General features: G+C 36.8%; 1 protein-coding gene across 4 annotated transcripts in view; it reads left to right on the top strand.

Annotated features, from left to right (window-relative positions):
- csw (protein tyrosine phosphatase non-receptor type corkscrew) overlaps positions 1-21046 on the top strand; it is a 432330-nt gene that overhangs the window by 266688 nt on the left and 144596 nt on the right. The window contains exon 1 of one of the 4 annotated variants that reach the window (XM_081737275.1): positions 6573-6725. The exons of the other annotated variants lie outside the window; for them this stretch is intronic. Coding sequence (XP_081593401.1) covers positions 6682-6725 — 44 coding nt within the window. The 5' untranslated portion in view covers positions 6573-6681. Of the gene's footprint in view, positions 1-6572; positions 6726-21046 lie in introns of those variants that run through there. 4 annotated transcript variants of the gene reach the window in all.

Here is a 21046-nt window from a genome sequence, read left to right as displayed (position 1 = left end):
GATCCCTCCAATGAAGTAGAAGGCAGAGGGACTAACTAGCTTGCATGACCGATTCACCTCCTTTGCTACGCCAACGTAGGTGCGTGTTTGTATTTATTGACGGCGAGGGCAGATTCAGATGTGCTTTATGCGAAATCATAAGGGTATCAATCAATTCATGTCTTCAAAGCAAAAGGAAAACCCCTATAGTCACTAACTATAACAGCGTTTCTCAAACTGTGCTCTCGAGGTGTGCTTTTGTGGTTCTCTTGAACTAACTTACCTATGGCCTGTGGAACCTAGTGGTTCAATGCTGCGTTCAAAAAAGCTCCTCATTGACTTCTTTCCAAAGCCAATTGGATCCAGTTTCTACTTTGTATTCCTATTTCTGCAAGATCCATCTTAATATTGTCTTCCCATCTGCGCCTAGGTCTTCATAATGGCCGTTTTCCGATTGGATTTCCAGTTAAAACTAGAAACATTCCTTCCAGTGTTGCTACATGTGAGCCTCCTAGAGTTGATGACCCTAACAATGTTTTGGTAAACGGTATTAATTATGCAGTTCCTCGTTGTAAAGTTTCCGCCAGTCTCAAGATTTCAAATACTTTCAGTCTACGTTCTTCTCTCAGAGTAAGTGACCATGTTTTGAAGCTCGATTCAGCATGCAGTATCGCCAGGTCCCATGTAAAACAATATGTTTGTTTGACTTTTTCTCTTCGTTGAAGGAAGAAAAGGAAATAATGAAATAGGAAAATTTCGCTACAACTGTACCATAACGCGGGACCAGGCGCACGGAAAATACACGCATTAGCCACCTAGCAACAAAGGGGTAGGACTAGTTTCTTCATTATCTAAAATTATTATTATTTCAACATTCTATAAAATCCTCTCAAACATTCTATTAGCAAGATTGACCCCATACGCAGATGAAATTATTGGAGATTATCAGTGCGGATTTAGATGAAATCGATCAACTATCGATCAAGTATTTATCATTCGACAAATACTGGAAAAGAAGTGGGAATAAAATACCCCAGTACGTCAAATATTTATTGATTTTAGAAAGGCATACGATTCGGTTAGGACCGTGTGCGTGGGTTTTCTCGGGGTTCTCCTGTTTCATGCCACTTTCTTCATTCCACCATTTCATTCATCTCTCATCATCACGGTCTCCTTTAGCCTAACCGGCATAACCGTAGAACGTAAAACTCAAAAATTTCATTTCATTTTTTTCACGACTCAGTTAGGAGAGAAACATTGTACATTCTTCCAGAATTTGGAATACCGAAAAAGGTAATTAGATTAACTAAGATATGTTTAAATGAATCCTGAAGTAAAGTCTGGGTAGGAAAATTTTTGTCCATGATCTTTCACGTCGAGAATGGCCTGAAACAAAGAGATGCGTTGTCGCCATTATTATTCAACTTTGTTCTGAATTGTATTCACCATGTTATTGTGTATGATGATGATGTAAATTTAATAGGGGATGATAGAAGAACGATAGAAGTAAATGCAGAGAAAACGGAATACATGGAAGTTCACTGAGATCGTAATACTGCAAATTATGGATGTGTCAAAATATCAAATTATACTTTCGACAAAGTGGATATTTTCAAATATCTAGGATCAATATTAACAGACGAAAACCATATTCACGAAGAAATTAAATGTCGAATAAAAGTAGGGAATTCGTGTTACTATTCAGTTCAAAATTTCTTGTCGTCGCAAATTTTGAAACAAAATATATAAAACGATGATCATGCCTGTTGTTCTGTATGGTCGCTTACTCTGAGAACGTAGACTGAAAGTATTTGAGAACAAGATCCTGAGACGAATATTCGGACCCAAGAGGAAACGGGAATAGGGAATGGTGGAAACTTCATAACGAGGAACTACATAATTTATACGGTTTACCTAACATTGTTAGGGTCATCAAATCTAAGAGGCTCAGGTGTGCAGGCCATGTAGGTAGGATGGAAGGAAGTAGGAACGCTTTCAAAGTCTTAACTGGAAGACCAACCGGAAAACGACCATTAGGAAGATCTAGGTCCAGATGGGAGGACAATATAAAGATGGATCTCGCAGAAATAGTAATCCAAAGTAGAAACTGGATCCAGTTGGCTAAGGATAGAAGTCAGTGGAGAGCTGTTGTGAACGCGACATTGAACCTCCGTGTTCCATAGGCCATAAAGTTGTTATTATTATTATTATTATTATTATTATTATTATTATTATTATTATTATTATTATTATTATTATTATGTGCGTACTGAAGTACGTTACCCTTCATAATGCTTTTTTTTTTTAAATCAAGTTACTCATCTTTTCGTCCATTACTTAACTTGATCACAAATCTGTAGCCAATTTAAATCGTGCTTACGTAAAATTCCCTGTCGACATTTCATGTTAGTTCAAAAGTGAGCAATTGAATAAGATCAATATTTTAAAATGTATATACAGATTACAGTATATAAAGTTTTATATTAGATAAATTTACCTCTAGTGATTTTCTAATCTGGATTTATTGCCCCACTCTTTTATGTTAGAACCTATTTTCGTGTCCTCTCCGGATATACACTTGAATAGCTTATCTGAATTGAGGGCGCATCTCTTTGTATTTGACTTGTCAATCGAAATACGCCCTCGATTCCTTTATTTTTATTTTTTTTTAAACTTACTTTTTAAGCTCAAAATCCCTTTTATATAGATTTTATATTCGGCCGTCCAATGCTCTCAAAGTGATAATGTTAAAAACGGGTGACTTGATTTTCGATGTTGTAACTGTATTGCTAATAGGATCTCTCTCTCTCTCTCTCTCTCTCTCTCTCTCTCTCTTCTCATGAATACATCAATTCTGAAGGCTACATAGGTTGTCACGCAAAAGAATTGGAACAGAAAGATCGATCGAGCTCGTGTGATTCACTATTCTGTTCCTGAGAGAAAATGCTGTTGATGTTATCAAGACTTGTTGTTGTTGTTGTTATTGTTAAGCGAGAGTTCTTGTCCATGTATTTAAGTCATTATATTCCAATCTCATAGGTGTGAATTGTAGCTCAAAAAAGATTTATTATATATGTATCTTGTATTGATAGTTGTTAAATTACTTACCTTGAATCAATGCATCTATTCTTTCTTGAAGGTTGCTTATATCGTAGCTACAACAATAGTCAATAGAACTCCCTCGTGGCTGTATATTAGCGCACTTGCTTTAGACGCGGAAAACCGGGTATCTTTATAAAGCCCACTTGACTTAGGCGCGGGAAACCGAGTATCTTTAAAACAAAGATAATCTGTAGATTAGACAGAGGCCCCTGGCGCAAAGAACTTCATTGATGTATGTATTAAACGATCGAGAAAATGTAATTGAAATATTTAAACTACTTAGAAAGGAAAAATTACATGTATTTTATACGAGAACCACGTGTTTTAATCAAGGGGGCACGGTGGCTCAGTAGTAGAGCGCGTACCTGTGGTGGGTGGGGTCCCTGGTTCGATCTCCGGCCAACATCGTGTCCGTGGGTTTTCTCGGGGTACTCCTGTTTCCTTCCAGCTATTCTTCCATCATTATTCACTTGCTTTAATCATCGTTTTCCTTAGTCTAAAGGGATTTGTTTCACCCTACTTAGGTCCTGCTTAACATGGCTTTCTTCCTGGCAGTTCTACTCTCACAAATTTATCTTTATTACTTTCGGAAGCAACTAAATCTCTGTCCAATAATACACAACTTGATGTAATCTATCTAGACCTAACTAAAGCTTTTGATCGTATTGACACTAAGCTTCTTCTTCATAAACTAGCACATAGATTTAATATTCACGGCAACTTCTCATTGTTACGAGACTATCTCACTGGACGTGAACAGCGTGTTGTTCTCTCTGGATCTGCTTCGAATTTTGTTCCTCTTCTTTCTGGTGTTCCCCAGGGTAGTGTTCTGGGTCCACTTCTTTTCCTTCTCTCATAGATGATCTCTCGTCTTATTTTAAGTTATGTGACACCAAAATTCTTCTCTTTGCTGACGACTGCAAATTATTTCGGGAAATTAGGATAGCTCAGGATGTTTGAACTGCAGAAACATCTCTCAGATCTTCTGGACTGGTGTAGCATGTGGAATCTAAAAGTAAATCCCTTAAAATCTTGTACTATTACATTTTCATTAAAGAAAAATAAAATCCGTTCTACCTACTTCATTGGAGATGATCCTATTGCTAAGGTCTCATCTCAGAGGAATCTTGGGGTTGTGTTTGACGAAAGACTTCTGTTTACTGATCACATTGGTGCCATGACTAAGAGTGCTTTGCGATTATTAGGTCTCCTATACAGGTTTACAGAGATTAAGGATATTACAGCATTAAGTATATTCCATAAAACGTTTATTTCAACCAAAATAGAGTACTGTTCCACCATTTGGAGTATAGCTAGCGTATCAAATCTCTTTCGCATTGACTCAGTTCTAAATTTCTTTCTTGCCATTGTCAGGAAAAGAATACCTTCTGTACGCTGTTTAAGTAAACCTGAATTGTTGACTGTTCTTGGCATCCGTACACCTTCATCTCGTCGCATGCTATTTGATATGATGTTTCTTCATAGAATTCTAAATGGGAAACTTACAACTGAAGAACTAATATCTAAATTTAATATTCGGGTACCTGCAAGAAGAACTAGAAATAGTGAACTACTTCATTACAACACGCTTCGATTATCAATTATTCAGCGCTCTTTGTTCCATAGACTGGCTTCTGAATTTAACTCCATTGCTTCTGATGTGGATATTTTTAAATCTGAGAATGTATCCGACGGGAAATTATTGCTGCACTTATAGAACCTTAGTTTTCTTTCAATTTATTATTGCTACACTTATGGACCTTTATATAGCTTTTTGTTTATACTTGTTATTGTTAATTTCATATTCTATGTTATATAGTTTCAGTGTAAACTGGCTGCCTTGCTGTATCTGGAACTTTCGCAAATAAATAAATAATACATATTCTCCTTTTTGTAATTTTGTAATATTTTCGACATCCATTGTGTTGCGATTTAGTTTCGGCATTTGATTTCCCTTTTTACAAGTGAAAATGGGATTGCTATATTTTTTGTAGAGAATTTGTGAAAGAAGTGTTTCTGATACCACCAAAAGAAATAAATAATAATTATTAAAAAAAAAAAAAAACTAAAATATAAACTAGCATTCTCTTGAAGAAGAAAAATAACGCCAACTTGATCTGAATGCTTTTGTTCCTTTAATTCAGTGTAAGAAACAGTACTTTCACTCACAGATAAGTTAAGCATATTTATTTCTGTTAGTTTTAGTTTTTCTCTCCACTACACAGTTAGCGTTACTCTCAATTGCAGAATGATAATCAGAATTTTAGTAGACTATGGATGTTTCAAGTTACAATTTTAAATGTGGTTTAAAAATTCCTCAGAAAGAATGACCCGATAAATGTCGTTGTACAGTATATTTACAAAATTAGGCCCGAGAAGTATGGTTGTATATTTAAAATTTTACGGCCCGAGCCCAATTCACGGGCCGGGTCGGGCCTAAGACCGCGGGATGAACCAACACCACCTGTGGTGTTGGCTGAACCCGAACCCGTGCAAACCTCTATCAGGTGATACTGGCAATGCGGCTTCATCCAATGTGTGAGGACAGTTTAGGTGAAAAAATATAGGAAGTGGACTCCGGTCAAGAAAACGAGCCGAACACCACGGCGATAGGCTTAGGACGGCTATGTAAGGACGCAAGATCTCCCAGCTTCAAATTCGTGGCTTCCTGACACAGAGGTGGTCCAACAATTGCAGCATCTTTTTCTCCCTGGCTCAACAAATACGGAACAACACCAAAATTATGAAATGCTGGAAGTAGCCTGTGCCTGTAGTTAGTGTTGGAATAGAATGAATAGTCCGACTTAGTAACTCAAACATTTTATTCTCACATTGTTTTGAACAGCTATTCTTTCAGAAAATGTGTTCCGGAAGGGCGGTACTGCTGGTACTATTTTATTTATTATTATATTATAGACGTTTTACTTTGGTTTCTCCGGGGGGCAGTGCCCCCCCCCAAAAAAAAGTCTGGAAGAAACCACTGGTTTTGAATGTGTGAATACGTTCGCCGAAATTGAATGCTCTACCCTCGTGGCTTTGCGGTAGTCCGAGGGGGATGTCAGGTAAAAAGAAAAAAATAAGAACTTACTTTTTTTTTTTTTAATTCGTTCTTCCGGTCTGTTGTCTTGAAGTTGTCGTTGATATGCGCGTTGGGAATAACTTGAAATTGTATGTAATTCTAGTTGTTGAGTAGAGCGGATGTATGGAAGTTTAGGCAACCGGAAAGTAATTATGCGGAACCCTACCAGTAGCACAATGGAATGAGTAACAAGAAGAAAAAAAAAAGATAAATATCTTTGATAAAGCGTGTTGTTACGCCTTTTTGGAAAAAAAAAAAGAAAAGAAAAGAAAAGAAAACGGAACGTGCACACGCGGTCAGAAGCGAAGTGTTGAGAGCGTGCGCAGTAGAATCCGGAAGTCGCAGTCGGAGGGTTTTGCGCGAAGGTAGCGACAGATGAAAAACAAGGTCAGTTTCCTTGGGTGAGTTTCTTGTACGCTGAGGAAAGGTGCGTTCCGTGTGCGTGGTGGTGTGCCGTGGCCTCGTGCACGCTTCTCTAATAGCGTGCCGGCATTGGCAACAGAGGAGTTGTGAGTTCTGTCATGTGTTCTCACTTTGGATTAGATTCCAGTGGACAACGAATACGGTGAGCCTTTACACGTGATAGATTAGTTCACCGAGAACACACTTCCACATTGTCAGATTAACATGTATGCACTGAAAATAGATTCTATATTGAGTTAACAAAGATGCACCTTTATGCATTATTTGATCTATTCCTGGATTTAAAAGCTCTGCTTTCTTTCTTGTTATTAGCGCATTCGAGATGGCTTAAATTTAGCAGTGTTAAATTTTATAATGATTTATAAATTTTTGTAAGAAATTTTTAGGATTTTCGTTTAACACGATTGTCTTGCAAGGTAATTGAGGGGGTTAAATAATGAAAATGAATAATTGAAAACTTCGGTGCAAGAAGGGGACAACTCCAATTTTACATTTGGTTCAGGATTGCAACAAAAAATTGTTAAAAACAATTTATTTTACTTCAGTCTCCAAACTTTTTGTACAGAAAGGTGTATTACAGGGGTAAAACATTTCTTTACAAAAAGTTTGGAGGGGAAAAGTACAATAAATTTGATTTTTAACAATGTTTTGCTTCAATCCTGAACCAATTGTAAAATTGGAGTTGTCTCCCTTCTTGCACCGAAGTTTTCAATTGTGAATGAATTGCTAGAACGTAAATGGAAACGGCAGAACTCCGAGATCAAGAAAGGTGTCCACCAGGTCATCCGTAGCCTGGTATTGAACCAGAGGCTGCGGTGGCTCAGTGGTAGAGCGTTCACCTCTGGTGCTTGGGGTCCCGGCTTCGATCCCTGCTCCCACCAAGTGAACTTTGTGGTGGACAAGCACCGTATGCGTGGGTTTTCTTCCGTTTCATCCCACTTTCTTCATTTCACCATTTCATTAATGTCTCATCATCACCGTTTCCTTTAGCCTAGCCGGCATAACTTGACACTTATCGTGGGACGTAAAACTCAAAGCTTTCATTTCATTTTTGGTATTGAACCGTGGACTCTTAGCAGCAAAGAGGGACACCATGACAACAGTAGATCCTTTTGTTTCTGCTTTTGAGGATTCCCAGTTTCAAGCTGTATTAGTTTTATTTTAGACAACACGTGTCCAAGAATTTTTTTCGAGGTTCGCCAGCTTTCCCACATTTCCATTTCACAAATAATCACATATTCGTTCACTTTCATTAAGCATTCGTCTCTGTTTGTCGGAATGGCCAAAACGTGTGACGTTAAATTAAAGATAGGATTTAGATTTGTGGGCTGTCGGCGTCTATGGCAATTGGGCCGGTCACGTGTGAGGAATGACGTCCCTCGGCGAACACACTATCCGAAGAAAGTAAAGGAAGGAAGCGGCCTGGGACCTATAAGTTAGGTACCACCCCGGCATTTCCCTGGTGTGAATGAGGAAAGTCCAGGAAAACCTCATTCAGGATGGCTGGCCTGAGAAAGCTTTTTACACTTTTTTCGACCAAGTGCCTCCAACCGGGAATCGAACCCGGGACCGCTCTCACCGAAGGTAGAATTAAAGAAAGCATTTCCTTTACACCAGGGATGAGTGTTCTACCAGAACCACTATGCTTCTCTTGATTTACGAAATATTAACGATTACTGTACCGTACAATATATATATATATAATATTGCTTGATTAGTCAGAGGGAAGGGCGTGAATAAAACAAAATAATAATAAAAGCTTTACAATAAGATAACATCGTGTACTCCTATAGTATCTTAATAATGAGCTACCTTCGTAAAATGAAATGAAATGAATCTTTTAAAGTTTTAGATTAGGCCCTAAGATTAGGCCATTTAGGCTAAAGCAGGCGAATGATTAGTGAAAGTGAATAAGTATAAAGAATTAGTGGAATGAGAATGTGGGAAAAAACTTTGAGAAAACTCACGAACACGATTTTGTCCACCACAAACTCACATAGCCTGCGATCGTCCCAGATGCAATCATAGCCTCTCTGCTACCCAACTCATTTCCAGAGTTTAAGTTGGAACTTGAAATCTTTAGCAGTTTGGGGAAGTTTTTTTTTTTTTTTTTTTTACTATCGAATTTACAGATTTAGATAATTTGTGTCCTTTTGCTTCGTTCTATATAATAATGCGGTAGCTCAGTGGTAGAACATTCACCTCTAGCACATGGGGTCCCTGTTTCAATCCCAGTTCGCGACAAGTGGACATTATGGTGGACAGACACCATGTGCGTAGGTTTTCTCGGGGTTCTCCCGTTTTCTCCCACTTTATTCATTCCATCATTGCATTCATTTCTCATCATCACCTTCTCTTTAGCCTAGGCGACCTAACCCTGGTACGTAAGATTTGATTTTGAAATCTTTAGCAGTTTTGCGATTGTTTTTAACACTATCGAATTCCGTATATTTAATAATAATTTGTGTTCCTTTGCTTCTTTCTATATAATGCTCAAATTAGTTATGATTATTAGTATTATTTGGGTCCTAAAAAAAGATAACGGCTGTAAGAATAAATTACAGAATAAAACACGGGAAAATAGAATGAGAATAAATAGTTATATACTTTTTGTGTCTTAGAGGTATACTTTCATCTATTATTTAAAAATATATTTTCGGGATTAAGTTAGTACTTTGACATCTTCAACATTTTTGTGAAGCTGTTCGCTTTTTTTTATTGTCTTTATAAAATTGACCAATTTTTAATTTAACTATGATAATAGAATGTAAAGAACCAGAATTTTAGTAACGATCAAAAAATGAATTAAAAAATGGCGATCTCGGCCAGGAATCTTAGGAACGATCAAAAAATGCATCAAAAGATTGCGATCTTGGCCAATAATTAGTTTTTTTTTTTAAGATCAGAGGCCACAAATTTTTTGAACAGCCCCTAAATCGAGTTTTCGTATTTTATACGGAATAAGAACATCATACTAAGTTAGTGATACGAGTAGTATGGATTTGGCTATACTATAATAGTAGTTCTCCAGATATAAGGCGTACAAGAAAATGTTTGATTGAAACATTTTGGATCTTTTGATCCAAGAATAATAATAACTTCAGTAAATAAAATGTAGTACTATAACATACAGTATAAATATTAAGCATTATAATGCGTGAGAGGAAACTAGTATGTTTTGACATGTATTTCCCAGAAATGAACACGCTTCGAAAATCAAGGGAGGGGGAAACAACTGCCTCCCTTTTCCTCCCGCGACAGCCGGTCATTGTTTCATATCTCAAAGAAGTTATACCCTACTTCAAAGGACATTTTGATCATGTTAGTTATAGTAATATGCCATTAGGATAAAGTACTGGCTGTTTATAGCCTAGTATAATTGCAAAGTCATTAGATGATTTTGCTAATGATGGATTTATTCATAAACAAATTAACACTATGGGAGTTACTAATTAATCAAAATGCCTCTGAGACTATTTACCTCCAAAGAAGTAAAGAGACTACTCTAACGTAGACTGCTTGTATGAATGCTTTTCATTACATTTGTGGTTCCTCATAGTATACCGCATTTGAGCAACGCCAACTGCAACTGCTACTTTAAATTTATCAATATATGTCCAACACCACCATTCTTGTAGTATTCGTCAATACGAAATCATAAACAGAACTATATTTACAAAGTACTTTTACACTTTGTTTACTTTTAACAATACTTCCCACTTAAATTGACTTTAATCACTCCTCTCCAATTCTTCTTTCCAACGATCTCATATATACTGAAACAGTTAGCCAAATAATAGAAGGGGGCCGTGGTGGCTCAGTGGTAGAGCGTTCACCTCTGGTGCCAGGGGTCTCGGGTTCAAACCCTGCTTCCGCCAAGTGAACTTTGTGGTGGACAAACACCGTGTGCGTCGGTTTTCTCGGGGTTCTCCCGTTTCCTCCCACTTTCTTCATTCCACCATTTCATTCATTACTTATCATCACCGTCTCCTTTAGCCTAACCGGCATAACCGTGGAACATAAAACTCAAAAATTTCATTTCATTTCATTTCCAAATAATACAAGTACATAGATAGGATTGGATGCATAACTTAATACAGTTATTCTATAAAATAATAATAATAATAATAATAATGACGTAATTGAATTAATCGTGTCTCGTATGTTTGGTAGCAAGCACGCTTCCCTTTAGTGCACAAGGTCGCAGCGGCGATTTCCGGTAGGAGAGAATCAAACTCCTACAGTGATTCAAATTCTACTTTAAACTACATGTCTCGTTCTATAAAATTTTGCTGTTGACAAAGTACTCAAACAGAAATCACACACACACACACCAAATAATCGAAACCTATCTGAGTGAAATATTGCATTTCTAATGTGTTAAAATAATACACAACATACCAAAACACCGTAACAGCCACTTTTGAGCCTGAGTCGCTTCAACGCCATCTGTTAACGACCGACTAAACTACATTTCTAATGTGTGAGAATAGTTCAAAAACTTACCAAAACACTTGACGTAAGATCCCTTTGTGGACCTGAGCCGCTCCAACTCTATCTGTTAGCGACCGACTGAACTATGTCAATCCTAGTAATTAACACATGGTCAAGGTGCCGCGTCGCCCTCTCTTAATCCTAGCGGTCGTCACATTTTTTTATTCACGTGACTCACTAGTTTGTCCCACAATGCTGGGTAGACGCTGAAAATTGGGAAGCACTGGTAAGAATCGAACCCGGGACTACGCGGACGTTTGTCCAATGCTCTAACCAAAGATTATGGTGTCCCCACACAACGTACCAGTACCTGAATAAGCAGTGTATTATTTAAAACGTTTTAGAGTATATGTGGTGCTACTCTTGTCAATACATTTATGTACTGTAGGGTATGTCACAAGATATGCTTAAATAAAACACGTGCAAATTAATCTCTCTATAGTGATAATAATTAATAGGTAAATTTTCAGAATCCGAAGTTTGAGCGAAGCTGCCTTTTTTTTTCTTCTTCTAGTTTTCACCTACTCGCTATGAAATAAATTCAATTGAGACAAGTCGAACCATGTATCAATAGTCTAAGCCTTATTATCATGTAATCCTCTATAAGGAAAGTACTGTACATGGTATGCACTGCACACTTCAGCACTACATTGTATATTATGTATTTCCCAAAGATATTTCAAGTGACAATGCCAGTAAATGGAGATGCTTTTGTTTAAGATATTTTAATTGACAATAACAATAGCCCCCCACCATTTACGCCTTCCGTGCCCTAACCTACTGTGCTATTTTCGTGTCTCAATTCGCTCACTTTCTCTGGCTCCTGCTCTTCCGAATGAGCCCCGAGAAAAATGTGCCTTTAACTGTTTATACCTGGAAGTTATACAACACTGGCAAATTTATATGCATGAATGGTTGCATACGATCAGGCGCCATGTCGCTTCATTGATTTCTGTGGTGGAACAAGTGGTTTTTCGGTTTTTATTCCTTCTGTGGTTCAACCAATTTTATTTTATTTATCAGATTTTATTTTTTAACATAAATCTTGACGCCGATGCCTTTAATCGTTATTAAAAAAATGGTCAAGTCCCATCAAGCGTTAAAAGAAAAGTGTCAATAATGCGTTGCATTTCTCATGGATAATGGAACTCCACTCGCTTCACTCAATAATAATAATAATAATAATAATAATAATAATAATAATAATAATAATAATAATAATAGCAGGTGTATATTTTATCATTTTGTAACAGTGTTTCTTGCAATTGCCATGGTGGCCTTTTGTGGCCAAATGGCTAACGGCTGTTCTTTCTGGAGCGTGATCGTAGCTTCGATTCCCGGTGGATGTGTCTACCTGGAATCTCACTTTTAACAATACATCTTGTCTCTGGCAACCATGGCCCTTAGAAAGGACATTAAACTCTAATTAATTCTGGTCTCATCAACTTACATAAAGTAAAGCAATGACAAAATGTTTCCCAATTTTATTTATGTTTTGGAAATGTAGTTACGGGTTTCCCACTGTTTTATAAGCATTGAATCAAAGAACATGTTAATAATTTCAGATACTCTTTTTTCTTTCTTTATTTTAACTTTGGTATTCAAAACTTAGTGCGAACAGTTTCCGTGGCTATTGTGGAATCGGTTCCCCCACATCATAAAATATTAATGTAAAGCTGTGATGAAACACCGGTAGCAAGAACGTTAACATCCAACCCTGACGTGACATAATCAATCTAGTGAGATTGAAAGACGACGTGAAGTCACGTGTTTACTTGGAAAAATCAATAAGGCTTAACAATTGCAAGACATTACTTATAATAATAACACACAACGGTGTGTATGTTGTTGTTGTTTTTTTTTATATATTTTTCATTTGACGCAAATAATGGTACTTGGAAGTAGTTGTATTTTTCCCCTCCTTTCTTATTAATTAGAAGAAGCTGAGGGACAAAAAAAGTTGAACAATAAAATAAGCGAAAATTAGCGTTGCCCATGAGACGAGACGGGAAAGGTTTTCTTGTCTCGTCTCGTCTCGATTCTCGGAAAAGCTTTTGTCGTCGTCTCAAAATTTTTCTCGCGTATTTTTGTAAATTTATGTACAGTCAGCGACAAAAGTTCCCGTTTGATTAAATTAGTTTCGTAAATAACTTTTGAGAATGGAAGGACAATTTGAGTACAGTTGGCAGTAAATTTTAAAAAATGTAATTTTTTGTATGTACCAGCCAGCCATACCACCGTTATTTCCAAAAATAAATTTTACCAAACGGAAAGAACTTTTGTCGCAGACTGTATAAAAAGTTATGCCTGGATTTTTTCTTAATTTCATATAGATGTGTGATCACAATTCTTCCGTGTTACGAGAGATAGAGAAGGAGAAGGATGTTATATAAAAACGTTTAAAGTATATTTATTATTAAAGTATATTGTGTAATGACTGGCATACCTTTAAACGTTAATATATATATATATATATATATATATATATATATATACAGACTGTTCCATAATTCGTGTTATTTTCTACAGCGCTGGGAGATGAAGTTTATATACTATTAATGTAAAATTTGGCACTCTTATTGAGAAATATCTGAATTTTTCGAATTTCTAAAGAAAATAAGAGAAAATTGCTGTTTAGCCCCCCTTTTAGGGGTGTAAACACGAAAGTTCATTTTCCTTATGGGAGATTCAATGTTAAATTTTAGAAGCAGTTTTCTCCAATAAGTATTCGTGAAGATTTTGGAGCAAATGAGTTGTATTTGTTACAAAATGCAAAAACACTCATTCACAAAGCTATTAAAGCCGTCTCAAACATTATTTTGCCAAGGTCCCCCTTTTGGGGGGCAAGGGGCGTAAAAAGGTGGTGGGTGATATGTTACCAAAATTCCAAAATTTATTTTCGGAATGCCAGTAAGCGTGAGATTAATCACAAATGTCACAGAATTAATGCTCCAATGTCCTTACATGTAAGAGTGACTGATAATGGGGCTACAGCCCCCTTTCAAAAATAAAATAAAAAAAATCACCACAAATATCCTTAGTAGGGACATACGAGAAGAAGGTATTTTTGTTAATTAATGTGAAATTTGGCATCATTGTATCAAATGAGTATGCGTTTTTCAAATCTGGAATGTTATTTTGATAACGCACCGCCTTTGGGGGCACAGGGGGCGAAGTACTCGATGATGGATCTTTATAAAAATTCAAAATTTTGTTCCGGAAATACCAGTGAGCTTCAGATTTTTCACCACTGTCACAGAATTAATAATCTAATGCTCCTTGCATGTGCCAGTGACTTATATGGGGCTATAGCCCCCATTTCAAAAAAAAAAATCACCATAAATATCCTTAGTAGGGACATACGAGATGAAGGTATTTTTTTTAAATTAATGTAAAATTAGGTGTCATTGTATCAAAAGAGTATGCGTTTTTCAAATCTGGAATGTTATTTTGATAACGCACCGCCTCAGGGGGGGCACAGGGGGCGAAGCACTCGATGATGGATCTTTATAAAAAAAATCAAAATTTTGTTCCGGAAATTCCAGTGAGCGTCAGATTTTTCCACCACTGTCACAGAATTAATATTCTAATGCTCCTTGCATGCGCCAGTGACTTATATGGGGCTATAGCCCCATCTCAAAAAAAGTCACCATAAATATCCTTAGTAGTGACATACGAAAAGAAGGTACTTTTTGTCAATTAATGTGTAATTTGGCGTCGTTGTAGCACAAAGGTATGAGTTTTTCACATCTGAAATGTTATTTTAGTAAGCACTGCCTTAGGGGGGCACAGGGGGCGAGGCATCAGATGGTAGACCTTTATAAATATTCCAAATTTTGTTCCAGAAATGCCAGTGAGGGTCAGATTATTCACAAATGTCACAGAATTAATATTTCGATGCTCCTTGCATGTGTCAGTGACTGATATGGGGCTACAGCCTCCCTTCCAAAAATCATATTAAAAATTCACCATAAATAGTTTAGCAGGGACATCCGAGAAACCATTATTTCTTGTCAAATTAATGTAAAATAATTTATCTTAGTAAAAAGGTACGCGGTTTTGAAATATAGAATGTTATTTTGGTGTCACCGGATTAGGAGGGCACAGGGCGCGCAGCATAAGCATTTTAATCTTTATAAAAAAAATCCAAATTTTATTCTGGAAGTGTGAATGAGTATCAGATTAATCACAAATGACACAGAATTAAGATTCCGATGCTCCTTGCATGTGCCAGTGATTGATGTGGGGCTACAGCCCCCTTCCACAAATCACGATAAATATCCTTAACAGGGACACACCGGAAGAAGCTATTTTTTTAAATCAAGTAATGTGAAATTTGACGCTGGCGTTTTTTTAATTCGGTATAATTTTGATAACGCACCACCTTTAGCGGCAAAGGGGGCGAAGCATAAGATCGTGGATCTTTATGAAAATTCCAAATTTTATTTTGAAAATGCTAATGAGCATGAGATTAGTCACAAATGTCACGGAATTAATATTCTGATGCTCTTTGCATGTCCCAGTAACTTATATGGGCTACAGCCCCCTTCCAAAAATCACAAAAATTCACAATAAATACCGGTATGTCATAATTAATATGTAAGTTGTCATTATTGCAAAACGAAAAAGATATACAATAAACCTGGAAATTACTGTAAATGAATAACTTCTGTCAGTGTAACTGATTATGCATATAGCTTTGTTGCTATGGTGTCACTGGAATATAATCAAAGAATTTTATATTTTTAAAAATCAATTAGGGCTCTTTTTATAGCAGAAAATCTCACACACAAATCACCTACGTATTTTCTACACACTTAAGCAGAACCATCTCGAAATAGAACACAAAATGACAATGGAAAACGTAGCAGGAACAAAAAAAAAAATCAATGTAAAGATCTTAAAAATTAAAAGTGAGCTTTAAGTTTCAATATTGTTTGCTTTATTCGTAAAAAGAAAAAGCATGTATTTTCATTACTTCTTACACAATAACCGTATTATCCAACTTTCCATATAACAACTTACTCGTATGTACTGCAGACGTAATACACACGGACACACGGTTGTAATAGAAACAAATATTTCCCGAGGAATAAGAATCAGTTGCTGGAAATTATTCTTTGTTGAAAGCAACTCTTTTTGGCACTACTATCACTAATTGTTTAAAAAGATCATTAACCTAAGTGCAAAACCCATAAAATCAACTTACGTTTATTCGGCATGCCCTCCTGAACGAGCAAGACATAAATTAATGCGATTTACTAAAGAAACTGTGAACACCTTCTCCAACATATCTGGAGTGATCATCTCTATACTGTGGACAATCCTTTGTTTCAAGTCCTCTACACTGTTACATGATTTTTGGTAGGCAATTTGTTTTAGGAATCCCCACAAGAAAAAATCGCATGGTGTAAGATCCGGACTTCTTGGTGGCCATTCGACACTTGACCCCATATAAATAATCCGTTCCCCAAATTTCTCTCTCAAAAGATTTATAGTCGTATTTGAGCGATGCGCTGGCGCTCCATCTTGCATAAACCATAATTCATCACTTTGACCTAAATTTAAACGATTAAGTTCAGCAAATACTTTTTCTCTTAATAGCTTTTGGTATGATGACGTTGTTACATTTTCATCAAAAAAGAAAGGTCCTATCACCTCAGTCGCATTTATACCACACCAAACCATTATTCCTCGTTTGTCCATTGACACTTCTGATCTCACGTTCGCTGTATCGATGACCAATATCTTGCATGTGATGAGGACACAGAACCATTTAAAAAAAATTTTGCTTCATCGGAAAACATCACTTGAAATAAGAACATAAGGTTTTCATTTAACTTCTCGATAAACCAGTTACAGAAATAAACACGTTCACCATAATCACTTGCACACAATTCAGAAAGCATTCGGACCTTGTATGGTTTTACCTTCAAGTTTCTTAAAATTCTTTGTAGCGTAGTTTTCTTAATATTTAAGCCTAAGCTTCGACGAGCAAGGGATTTCCGCGGTGAACTAGTAACAGATAACAACACCTGTCTTTTTGTTTCTTCAGTAGATACACTTGGAGATCTTCCTGCACTTTTTCTAGATGCAAGATGGGCAGTGTGAAAACAATTGCTGCGGAACTGTTTGTAGAAACAGTGAATTTGCATCTCGTGTACTTTTAATCCGAGTTCTTTAACTATACGGGATCTTGTTGCTCTTGCAGATTTTTTTGATAAAATGTACCATTCAATTATATTAGCACGCTGATCCTGAGTTAAAGACTGCATGATCGAAGGACACTACAGTATGAATGCACTCAAAGTGTACTGCAAACGGCAAGTAATTATCAAATGATTAAACCAGTCTATCTCCGAGATTCACCTACTATGTAATGTCCATTTCCGAAGAAGTCAATCTAACCCAGGTGTTGATTACAGACACGAAATCCTATTGAACTGTCAACACGTTAACTCGTAAATCGTTGGTGTATTGCGATAAGAAAAGGTCTGAAACTGTTGTCAGCACACATGAACAAGAAGTTGAGTCAGGAATTAGAGGGTGTTTTATAAACAAAAGCTTGTTGACATTGCTTAAAATCAGCTTACAGTGGGACGCCAACAAATGATTCGGACGTGTTCCAGTGCTTCTTAAACATCTCTTAGCATGCATTCTGAATAGGCCAGAGAGAAGCATGGAAGATAATAAAACAAAGTGGTGTGGTTCTTTAAATGATTTTGGGACTGGGAAGGGGGAATTGAATCACTAAAGTGGTCGCTGGCACATGGAGGTAGCTTCTAAGCATTAATTTTGGTATATTTCCAAATATTTTGACGCTCACGGGAAATAACGAAAAGTTTGGATTTTTCTTACTGCCTATCTTCCCCAATTTGTAGGTTTGGCGTAATAAAACTAGAAACGCATGTACTATCATAGATGAAAGGGGAGGAAGAAGAGGAATGGTATCGTATTTTCTACCTAAAACTGATAATTTACAGCAAAATTCGTATAAATATAGAGCAAACTGCTTTCCGCATTTTACATTGAAACTCCAGTTAGGCCAATCAAATTTTGAGTTGACGCCACTAAAAGAGACCAACACATGACCATTATCATATTGTCGCTTTAGCTCTTTTTCTAAACAATCATTTTTCGATAATAATGTCAAATTTCAATTTACCTTCTGCCAGTAGGTCCTTGCGTATAAGGACATTCATCACGAATTTCTATTGTTTTATGAAAGGGGATTGTAGCCTAATATCAGTCACTGGTACAGTCCGCAGCAAAAACCTGCAACATGAGCATATATGTTTATTGTGAAACGACGAAGTCTTTTGCTCCAAAATAAGTGTGCAGGGGAGGACGCCGAGGTTTCTCCTGGCGTGATTCATGCCACTTAGACGTTATGTTGATTCCCTGTGCTGTTAGTCGTAGTTTCACAATAAACTTACATGGTCATGTTGCAGGTTCTTTGCTGCGGATTGTACATGGAAATAAGGAGCATTAATTCTGTGCGCCTTGCAATTAATTTCATGCTCATTGGCACTACCAAAATAAAATTTGAAATTTTTATACTTCGGACCCTGTGCCCTCCAAAGCCAAAAATTACCAACCGCGCCCTTTGTCCCTCTTACCAAAATAACATTTCAGATTTGGAAAATACGTAGCTTTTTATTACAATAACGCCAAATTTCACATTAATCGACCAATAGAAAAAAAAGCTGCTTCTGGTATGTCCCTGTTAAGGATATTTATCGTGATTTTTGGTGATTTGTGGAAGATGGCTGTAGCACCACATCAATCACTGGCACATGCAAGGAGCATCGAAATATTAATTCTGTGTCATTTGTGTTTAATCTAATACTCACTTACACTTCCAGAACAAAATTTCGAATTTTTATGAAGGTCTATCATCTGAAGCTTCGCCCCCTGTGCTCCTCTAAGGCAGTGGTTACTAAAATAACATTTCAGATGTGAAAAACTCATACCTTTGTGCTACAACGACGCCAAATTACACATTAATTGACAAAAAGTACCTTCTTTTCGTATGTTACTACTAAGGATATTTATGGTGATTTTTGTTTTTGAGATGGGGCTATAGCCCCATATAAGTCACTGGCGCATGCAAGGAGCATTAGAATATTAATTCTGTGACAGTGGTGGAAAAATCTGACGCTCACTGGAATTTCCGGGAAAAAATTTTGATTTTTTTTTTATAAAGATCCATCATCGAGTGCTTCGCCCCTGTGCCCCCCCTGAGGCGGTGCGTTATCAAAATAACATTCCAGATTTGAAAAACGCATACTCTTTTGATACAATGACGCCTAATTTTACATTAATTTAAAAAAATACCTTTATCTCGTATGTCCCTACTAAGGATATTTATGGTGATTTTTTTATTTTTGAAATGGGGGCTATAGCCCCATATAAGTCACTGGCACATGCAAGGAGCATTAGATTATTAATTCTGTGACAGTGGTGAAAAATCTGAAGCTCACTGGTATTTCCGGAACAAAATTTTGAATTTTTATAAAGATCCATCATCGAGTACTTCGCCCCCTGTGCCCCCAAAGGCGGTGCGTTATCAAAATAACATTCCAGATTTGAAAAACGCATACTCATTTGATACAATGATGCCAAATTTCACATTAATTAACAAAAATACCTTCTTCTCGTATGTCCCTACTAAGGATATTTGTGGTGATTTTTTTTATTTTATTTTTGAAAGGGGGCTGTAGCCCCATTATCAGTCACTCTTACATGTAAGGACATTGGAGCATTAATTCTGTGACATTTGTGATTAATCTCACGCTTACTGGCATTCCGAAAATAAATTTTGGAATTTTGGTAACATATCACCCACCACCTTTTTACGCCCCTTGCCCCCCAAAAGGGGGACCTTGGCAAAATAATGTTTGAGACGGCTTTAATAGCTTTGTGAATGAGTGTTTTTGCATTTTGTAACAAATACAACTCATTTGCTCCAAAATCTTCACGAATACTTATTGGAGAAAACTGCTTCTAAAATTTAACATTGAATCTCCCATAAGGAAAATGAACTTTCGTGTTTACACCCCTAAAAGGGGGGCTAAACAGCAATTTTCTCTTATTTTCTTTAGAAATTCGAAAAATTCAGATATTTCTCAATAAGAGTGCCAAATTTTACATTAATAGTATATAAACTTCATCTTCTCCCAGCGCTGTAGAAAATAACACGAATTATGGAACAGTCTGTATATATATATATATATATATATATATATATATATATATATATATATGATCTTGAATATGTTCGGGCAATTACTTGATTAATTTATAGCTTTTGTACTATGAATCATAACTAACTCTACGGCCTATGGAACCCGGAGGTTCAATGCCACGCTCACAATAGCTCTTCATTGACTTCTGTCCTGAGACAAATGGATTCAGTTTCTACTTCTATTTCTGCTGTATCTATCTTAATATTATCCTCCCATCTGCGCCTGTCTTCCTAATGGACGTTCTCAGATTGGGTTTCCAGTTAAAACTTTAAAAGCGTTCCTACTTTCTTCTATTCTGGCTACATGACCCGCCCAGCTGAGCCTCCTAGACTTGATGGTTCTAACAATGTTTGGTAAACTGTATAATTTATGCAGTTCCTGATTATGAAGTCTCCACCATTTCCGTTCTTCTCGGGTCCGAATATTCGTCTCAGGATTTAATTCTCAAATATTTTCAGGGCCGCGGTGGCTCAGTGGTAGAGCGTTCACCTCTGGTGCTTGGAGTCCCGGGTTCGATCCCAGCCCCCCGCCAAGTGAACTTTGTGGTGGACAAACACCGTGTGCGTGGGTTTTCTCGGGGTTCTCCCGTTTCCTCCCACTTTCTTCATTCCACCATTTCATTCATTACTCATCATCACCGTCTCCTTTAGCCTAACCGGCATAACCGTGGGACGTAAAACTCAAAGATTTCATTTTCAAATATTTTCAGTCTATGTTGTTC

This window comes from Thermobia domestica, chromosome 13, assembly GCF_964235325.1.
Source record: "Thermobia domestica chromosome 13, izTheDome1.hap1.1, whole genome shotgun sequence".
NCBI lineage: Eukaryota > Metazoa > Arthropoda > Insecta > Zygentoma > Lepismatidae > Thermobia > Thermobia domestica.
Note: the sequence above shows the minus strand (reverse complement) of the source record. Positions and strands in the feature narration are given on the sequence as shown.